A 9,490-nucleotide genomic window follows, 5' to 3' on the forward strand; every position below is an offset into this window, starting at 1 on the left:
CACAGTGAGGAATGTTGTCATAACTGTGTAAATGACTCATTTCAACATGCATCAAAATGACATTTTTCGCCATGAAGATGTTTCTCTAAATTCCAATGAAAGGCTCTCTGGAGAATTTTTACTCTCAAACAGTGCAATGCTGGGAAGTCTGCTAAAATGCTGATTCTGCTTCTTCAAAAACTCTCAGCAGCACAATTCCGCTGATTAATTTCAATTCAAAAGATCGCAAATTGGAATAAGTCATGTTTTTATGTTCAGAAGTTATAGAATGAAAAATGAACACTTAAAATTAGAAGTTGAACTCATTTCCCATGATCCAAATGTCCATTGCATCATCATCTACACTGTTTAATCCTCATTGGGGCTGGAGGGTTGAGTCTATCCCAGCAGACTCTGGGCAAAGGCAGGGGGTCGCCCTGGACAGGTTGGACCATCACAGGGCTACACAGACACAACCAAGCACACTCACATTCACACCTACGGACAGTTTAGAATTATCAATTTAATAGTGTGGGAGGAAGCTGGAATACCCAAAGAAAACACATGCATGCACAGGAACATGCAACCTCCATGGAGAAAGATCTCGGGAAACCTGGGACGCAAACCAGGGATCTTGCAAGGCTAAAGTGCTAACCACCAAGCCACTCTGTAGCCCACCAGAACGTCCATATTGCCATTTCTTACACATGAAAACAGAAAGCTTATTCCACTAAATTCTCCCTAAATCCCTTAACAGGAGCTTTATTACATGCCCCAAGATTAACAAAAGGAAGAAAGTGTGTCTATGCAGGAGAAAAACTACACTGCAACCATGTGTCATTTATTTTGATTAAATGCAAATTTATTGAGGCATATGCAGCATGTAAGCACAATATAAACTGACTAAGGCCAGGTCACAATTAAGAACCCATCTCAGTTGTGCTGCAGTGGTGCAACTTTCCTGACAAATTTGGTGTTATTCTAATTACCAAAAACCTACTGGACACTATTAGACCCCAGCAGATGTGGGACTGCTGCCTGTATAGCTTTACACTTGGACTAATGATCTCAATATATGTGGTTTGCATCAAATGAGGTGGAAAATGCATTGGAAAGGTAGTTACAAAAACAAATTTCTTGAAGGTGTTGCATTATTCAATGATGTAATCTCTATTTCATAGTCTATTTAAGTGGCTCCTGTCTTCTTGACACCGTAATTATCACCCAAAATACTGAGGAAAATTGTATTTCCTACCAACTATCTCAAAACACATGTACAAAGATCTCTTGGAGAAGTGGTAAAAGCACAAACACAGAAGCTTTGACTTTGTTTCAGCACAGATTTCTTCTTGCTTTATTTCTGTACGTACAGTAGGCTGCATTGGAAGTGGTGCAAAAAACAAAACCATGATAGCAAACCCCACATCCGCACAGAAACTCAGTATCATCAACTGTTCTATCAACTACTCTTTACATCCATTACAACAGCAACTAAAGTGATCACCAGACGGTGTAAAATTCACTCACATGGTTTTCTGGTTGCAGTTTGGTACTGTACATGAGTATGAACAATACAGAGCAAAATACATAATGACAGAAAAATATTCCAAAAGTCTGGAGCTCCTACAGTGACAAACAAAAGCTGACAAAAGTGCTATTGCCCTTATGAAACAGAAGAAAAAAAAAAATCTGTAAAAAGCTATTCTAAGCCCTCAATGATTTTGTTTTAAAAAAGACAGACCTGAAATGTACACACTGTATGTCCGTTGTTTCGAGGTCTCCCAGCATATCGCAAGCGGCTTGTTTTATATTAAGATTTTTCTGAAACCTTCAAGTGCTCTATTACAGTAAGTGATACTGGTAAGACGAACAGCGTGGCTGAGAACAGAGGCCTGGAAATGATTGCATATAGCGCAGTGATAATTGAACAAATTATGTCCTCAGTGAGTCTTTGTAGAACCGAGAATGTAAAAAATAACTTAAAAAAAACTCTATAATTTTCAGACAGCGAGGCAGCATTTACCCATAAGAAATCTTACAAAAAAAGCTGATTTATTCACCAGTGTAGTGTGAATGTAGTCAAATTATCAGCTATTTTTCTGACCAGTTTAACAAAAGGTCTTAAAGTCTTTCTCTACCACCTTAAAAATAATAATAATCTTTATAACAATAGATGATGTATTTGTAACTACAGACTCACACACAGCCTGCACATACGCACACAACACACACACACACACACACACACACACACACACACACAAATAGGAGAAACCCTGAATCAGAGCAGCGCACACAAACACACACAGCTTCCCACACTTCATTCCTGGAAGATCTCTACTTGTTTGGCCCTTTGCTGTCACTGTTCTCGCTATCGTTGGAGCCTCGGTAGCCCCGGTGTTCGCGCCTCTCTCGGCACTCCCGGCACTCTTCCTCGTCCTCCCCCTCCTCGTCCTCGTGGATGATCTCCACCTCCAGCCGGCCGATGTAGAGCGACACAGCGCAGAGCCAGAAGAGGGCGACGCTGCCCACCGCGGCTCCTTGGAGCAGCAGCGCCGGCACAGACAGCAGCATCATCCTCCGCAAGACGAAGAGGCTGCCAATGTACGAGGTGCCGCCAAACGACACGCACACACCTCCCAGGATGAAGAAGGCTGAGCAAAAACAGATTGACACGGTATTATTGTGGATGCCCAATTAATTTTCCTCGCCGTAATTAAATCTGGGATGGAGGCAGGTTTGGATCTACTCATCCTCTTAATTATTCAGATGAAAATAAAAGATTAAGCAGAATATTTACTGGTCTTCAAAAAGATTTTAAAGAAGTTACACAAGCTGTGCCCATGATTTTACATTGAGAATGCATGAAATGGTACAATGGACACGAATAATACAACACAACGCTGGGTTTAAGCATCACGGGTTTTGTCTTGTTGCTTTTTCAAACATTAATGTCCATCAGATATCAATCAATGCCTACTTACTATTAATTACATGAAGGTCTTGTTTCATAACATTTTAATGGCCTAATCTGGAATTTGAGGTAACTATGACATTGGTTACAACTATGAATCAAGGACCTTCACTCCCTTTTTACTTGAAACTATTTTTGTCAATTGCAGAAATCCTTGTGAAATCATTTATTTTAAAACTGATGCTCCATCAAAGCAAATATTCATGACAAGGTTCTCTGAGAAACCGATCGATTTTAGAACAAAAGGAGCTCAGGTGTTTTCGCACATTTAGATGCTGTAGTTTAAATCAATTTCCAAAAAGCATCTTTATTTCATTTCGTCTTTAAACCACAAGTTTTTAAGAATTCAGGACCACGGTAACCCTTTGATACTGATTTTGAATCTCAAGCTCTTGAGAGCTTGAGCTGAGTTAGTTTGAAGCTCTGCTTTATGTATGAAAAAAAAAAAAGTTGCGTCTGTACCATATCCTGCTTCTCGTCCCACTTCACTCTGGACGAATGCGATCACTCCGATCCCAGTCGCCAGCAGGCCGTTTCTGAACCATGAGAGGAATCCTGCAAAAAAGTCAAAGCCGGAAATAAACAGCTGGCAGGTTACACACTGACCAGAAAGATCTGTGCAGGGAGCCAGAATCAATCACACTTTACTGTACCTGCATACTACAGTCTAATTACTGGCCTCAGAGCCTGTTTAGTTTATCCGGATCCTTTCAGTACATTTGGCAATTCTAACACTTCCATAAAAAGGTGCTAAGTTACAGCCACAGCTGTGCAACACAACCTTATATTAAACCATGTAAAGATTTGAATGCCACAACTCTGCACTCCATAGTGATTTTGGCAGATTTTGAGCCTAGAAAAGTGATCAAATTAAATACACAGATAAATATTCAGACTCAAGTTTGTTGCGAGTGTTAATTGTTGATGCAGTGTTGTACCACAACGTAAAACTGAAAGGAAGTGGAGTTTCTTTGAAAGACTTTTAAAGTGTGAGAACAATCCAGCTTTCTCTTTATAAATGTTAATTGGCTGAATTGTGCTCACATCCCAATAATTGCAACCTCAGGTAAGAGCTACAGCAGTTACAACTAAACCTGAGGGCAAAAATGAGGCCGATAAAAGCAGAGATTAAGAAAAAGACATTTCTAAACTCTAGGTTTGTCTTTTTGTACTGCAGGTTTAATTAAAAAAATACACTGGGCAGACTGAGCAGCAGTCAGTTAAAGGCCCGCCGATGTTTTCACTCTCATTAGATCTGTGCTCACGGGGCCGTCAGTCCAAAAGTCTGCCTGGTGAGATTTACGTGTACTTTGGCCAAAATCAGGCAGAACGGGAAACAGTGGAGGTTGGGGTGTAAAATATAGCAAATGCAGTTCACAAAGGTGTAAGTTAGTGTTTTATGAAAGATTTCACTGTCAATAACCTTTGTCACTTTGTCTTTACACTCAGTGCAGCCAAACAGCATCCCGTCTTATCTGCTGGCCAGCTTTAAAACCAGAATATAAATAAATAACATTCCCTGAATGTGAAGTCAGTCCAATCCTGTCTTTCAAACTGACTGCACCCTGGAGATTTTGCAGGTAAAAACTGTCATTTTAGGTGTCAAAGTTGAATCAGACACAACTGCAGGAGGCTGGTCTGTTCACCCCATCAGACATAAAACTGAACAGGCAGGAAATGTTTGTCTAATTCCACCGTAACGGTTGTAGCTGAGAGGAATGATATAGGAAAGTCCTAAAGATAGAGATAATATAGGGAGAAGAGAATAATGTCGGTGTCTGATGGGTCCTATGATTTAATTTATACAAAATTAGCATGAAAGTGAGGAACAAGAGGATTCTGAGGTTGTTTGAAATTAGAGAACCAGTACGAATTGAGGAGAATAGGTATGCTCGTAAGGACAAATGGACAGATAAATGAAAAAAAATGGTAAAATTGTTGCAACAAGTAATTAGGAATATGTAGTTAACTAGCTGAGCTTTTTAAAAAAAACACAAAAACTGAAGGTGATAAACAAATTATTAAAATGACGTATGATAATTATTGTGTGTGATACATTTAGAAGTTTGGTTTTTTCATCTGTTTTGCATTTGTTCTGTGAAGAGGTTGGATATAATAAACTAAAGCTTCACCTTTTCATTTAAATGTATTTCTATGTGTATTCATTTTGGACATTTGTCAAGAAGGATTCATTCAATATACTCACTACTACTACTACTACTACTAGAAAAGGTCTAACTAAATGTGAAAAATTATGTGGGCTTGGAGGGCCTTTGGATTGAAAAAAACTCTATCAAATGTAGACACTATTATAGTGAGTCTTCATGTCTAATCTTTGACTCAGTTCTGTAAAAACCAGAGTAAAGTGATAGCATGGTCATGGATGCTGCAGTGACACAGTCATTCAGTATTTGCTGAAGTGTTACGTTGGCCCTGAGGCTCCAGCCTCCTGACACTAATAAATCAATATTATTATTGTTTTACACGTGTGAGATGTTTTCTCTGATGTAATGCAGAGGAGCGGAACACCGTTCTGTGCAAAAAGCATCAGTACTTTAAGTTAAAGTGTGATTTGTGCATATGTTGACGTCACTGCACTATTTTGCGAGTTCCATAGGTACACCTAGATAATACTAATGAACATGACAGACCTCCAATAAACTTCCATGGAACTATTTCAGAGACTCAACTTTATGTCGACTATGAAGCCTGTAGTCACTGACATAAAAGGATTGGACAAAATAACAGTAACACTCATCAGTATAACACAATATAGACCAAACTGTGGCCTTCAGAATGAGAAAAGTTGAATCAATACTTCTCTGAAATGGTTTCTTTCACTATAACCTTCATGAATTGAGGATTTATTGCAGCTCTGCTGTATTAGACTTTATATTGTGAGGCTGATTTTAATCACACCGCACAGCTGTGTTCCTTACTGCTTTCTTGTAAACTATGAAATGTAGTTTCACTGCACTCTTATTGCTGCATTGTGTCATTGTTAAAAGATACTAAACATCTAACTCAATACCGAATCACTAAAGGAGACAAAAGAGGCCACAGTTTGAAGACACCCTTGAGTCGAAAGTGTTTTTTTTCTACTTTGTTAACTTGTCCGTATGGTGTTTTTTAATGTGTCGGAAGACGCATCGTGAAAGAACTAAGAATTTAACACCATGGCTGAGTATTTCCGCCTTAAAACTACAGTTTACTGATGACCATGTCTACATGGGTTTCATAAAAAACAAACCAAAATAACCAACCCTGTCAACTTGCAGGGTGGAGCTTTTCATATCATGATTCCTCTGTAGAGCTGGTTTCCTATCCAAACATATATAACTAGTAGTTTATAGTGCTTGAACTGCAGTGTTTGGGGAAGGGTGAGGTAGGATAAAGACAGAGGACTTCATAGTTCTGCATATTTGAAAGGAACCACAAGGTTTACATTTAAGCTATTTTAAGGCAGGAAGGGATTTTATTTATAGAAAAAAACTTACAAGTATGTATTTCTGAAACACAGAGATGAAGTTTTAGGGGTTTAATCAATGACTGGAGAGGACTTTTACTGTTTCAGTTTGTAAAATGTACAACTGAGAGCAACACGCCTGAACCCAAGTTTTAAATGTCCTCCAAACATTACGCATTAAGGGAGCGAGTAAAAAATTCTGATATCTATGTATCGGGCATTATTGTGTGTAAATAGTGCATTTAAGTTTCACTGAAACGGGAAAATGATGGGGTCACTATTTATTAACTTTCCAGCAATTTATTTCACCAACTGATCAGCAGTTTACCATGAAGATCCAGCTTGTAGTCTGCTAAATGTGCCGCTCAGTACTGAGAGGAGTGAAAACAAACAGTCAGAGCCACTCTGCTGGACAAACTATGTAATGATACTATTTCTAAATTACCCCGAGCATCGCTGTCTGTATTGTGCTCTATAGAATAAAGCTTTCATATTGGAGTATACACTGATACATCTCTGAAAGGCCAGCATCATTTATGAGCTGAGCTCTATTGCTCATATGTGACATTTTCAGCTGATAAGATAGCTTCAGGATGTTTGACTCATTGTTTGGACTGCTTTTGAATCCAGTGCTGCTGCTTTGCACCTCTCAGTCTCTGGCCAAAATCCCAACTAATGATGACCAAGCTGCTTTTTAAAGGCTTTTTCAAGTCATTACAGGTAAAACACCTGCCATGTCACCACTGAGTGGCACGAGAGCAGGGAAAAGTCTCAAACACTGCAGCAGTAATGCTCTATCCTTACACAAATAATGCCGGTGTGCAAAGGAAAGAATTTAATGAAAAGTGTGTCGAAGTAAGCCTTTAAAATAAAATGCAGCAAGCAATGTAATAAGAAAACTATTCGATAGTTTCACTCAAATGCATTAGATACAAGTCACCATGAAAGCACACAATGACAACACAAAGTCTGGCTGCATGAACAAAAACCCAGCCATGCTCCTTCTCTGCCTCTTAACTAGCTTATCGTATCTCTTGATAATGGAGCCCCTTCACCTTCTGTTACAGGTCCCATGGCTTCAGTGCTAGTCCATGGCCACCCGAGCCTTTCATCACCCCTACTTACACTCACAGGCCTCAGTTCTCAGACACCCGTGAATCCCCCACTATCTTCACCTGAACACTTCTAATGGCCTGCTTCGAGGGCTGACGGACTGAGCAGTGGAATGTGTATGGTCATTATCTGGTGATACTCTGTCCAGGTCAGGCACATGGAAGCTGAACCTCAGGGTGGTGCAGCAGCTTTGCCTTGGTCACCCTCTGTGCACCTCTGGGTTTACTTTCTTCATTTACAGTGTATCCAGATGAGATAATTCCTTTACTGATATTTATTTTTTAGTTATGTGACAAAGTGTACATTTATGTATCTGTGTGTATGTATTCATTGCAATGTTTACAATTTAATCATTACCTTTTTTTTTTGCCTTAATTTATACAGGTAATCTCATTGAGACACTGGGTTTCATTCTCAAGAGAGACCTAAATAAATAGTCTTAAATTGCTAAATTCAACTTAAACCTTTCTGTGGTACGTGTTTGTATAAATGATACTGGGATCAACTATATATCTCTGGTGAATTTACCTGTTTCATGAGACTTTCTCAGCATCTGCAATAACAAAATGAAAGGAGAAATTAAATTAAAGGCTTAATTATCTGTTAATACATTTGGCAATACTAAAACCAGAAAATGTCTTTTATCTGTAATTCTGCATTTCACTTCCTTCATAGCAGAAATGAAAGAAAAAGCAGCAACACCGAAGCAGGAAACGCTCCCTGCATGGTCTGCCTACAGAGCATTTTCCTCCGGGGCTGAACCCACCAGAGCGTCCGCCTTGTCCAGGTCTGTGAGCGGGTACTGCTGCGGCTCCGGCCCCCGGTTCTTCCCCCACGGACCCTTCTCCACGACCCGCCGCCGGGCTGAGCCGTGCAGCCTCCTGAGAGTGGCTCCGGCGGAGGGAGGCCCGGGCAGCTTCACCAGCCGGGCGTAGTGGCTCACAGCCTGCGGCAACTGCTTCCTCACGAACAGAGTCAGGAAAGCCATCACATCACTAGTCCCGGTGGGTAAAATACGAGCTGCAGAGGGAAAAAAACACAACACGACCTCTGCATAACCTGTGAACTCTCACACGGTCGACGACAAGCCGGAAGACTCTCTGAAAGCGCGATGCGGTGAAGCAAGTGGGCGGTGATAAAACAGCGCCGCCATGCGACAGTCGGGACGCAAACACAGCTTAATTACAGAAAAGACTCAAATTAGATTAATTAACTCACTGCTTATTTTGTTATTTCGTTTTTAGCATTTGCTTTATAATCATATTTTCGTTTTAAATCAAACAAAAATAACACGCGATTGCACATTCGCGTCACAAGAGGGCGCCAAAGGACAAGCTGGCTTAAGACAGTTTATTTATTTATTTGATTGCAAAACTTCAATACAGGATAGATAGATAGATAGATAGATAGATAGTGCTATATATAATGCACACTATTGTTCAAAACTCACACTTTCATTCATGTTCTTACATAATTGCACAAGGATTTTCTAATCATCAATGAGCCTTTCAACACCATTAGCTAACATAATGTACCATTAGAACATAGGAGTGATAGTTGCTGGAAATGGGCCTCTGTACCCCTATCTAGATATTCTATTAAAAATCTGCCGTTTCCAGCTAGAATAGTCATTTATCACATTTATATATATATATATATATATATATATATATATATATATATATATATATATATATATATATATATATATATATATGATTTTTTAAAAGCCGGTAAGTAACTGCAGACTGCACTTTCAAAAACAAAGGTATAGAGTTTCATTTACTAAAAAGAAATGTAATAAAAGCAAAATTAATGGATGTATATTAATTAAAGCCACAACTGAACTGAGCTCAGTCACACTGAGCTTCAGTGGTCCATAGGATGTCATGTCAAGTAAGTCATGAAAGACTTTTTTTTATAGGAGCTTGAAAGCAAGTTAGCATTTGCAGTTTTTG

General features: G+C 39.4%; 1 protein-coding gene across 1 annotated transcript; it reads right to left on the reverse strand.

Moving 5' to 3' along the window:
- Positions 1 to 1,305: 1,305 nt before the first annotated feature.
- On the reverse strand, positions 1,306 to 8,643 carry tmem160 (transmembrane protein 160). Its single transcript, XM_022220827.2, has 4 exons — positions 8,299 to 8,643; positions 8,061 to 8,085; positions 3,416 to 3,508; positions 1,306 to 2,633 (listed from the first exon to the last, which is right to left on the reverse strand). Exons 1-4 carry the CDS (start codon positions 8,518 to 8,520, stop codon positions 2,317 to 2,319), a joined length of 657 nt encoding a protein of 218 aa, XP_022076519.1. The 5' UTR covers positions 8,521 to 8,643; the 3' UTR covers positions 1,306 to 2,316.
- Positions 8,644 to 9,490: the final 847 nt, after the last annotated feature.

Source organism: Acanthochromis polyacanthus, chromosome 13, assembly GCF_021347895.1.
Source record: "Acanthochromis polyacanthus isolate Apoly-LR-REF ecotype Palm Island chromosome 13, KAUST_Apoly_ChrSc, whole genome shotgun sequence".
NCBI lineage: Eukaryota > Metazoa > Chordata > Actinopteri > Pomacentridae > Acanthochromis > Acanthochromis polyacanthus.

Bases quoted from the DNA above. Each gene is read 5' to 3' on its own strand.
- tmem160 (XM_022220827.2), bottom strand. From the start codon at position 8,520: ATGGCTTTCCTGACTCTGTTCGTGAGGAAGCAGTTGCCGCAGGCTGTG. The intron at 8,086-8,298 runs GTGGGTTCAGCC...TTGTTATTGCAG, and splicing joins TGGACAAGGCGGACGCTCTG to ATGCTGAGAAAGTCTCATGA. The intron at 3,509-8,060 runs GTAAATTCACCA...ACTTTTTTGCAG, and splicing joins GAGAAAGTCTCATGAAACAG to GATTCCTCTCATGGTTCAGA.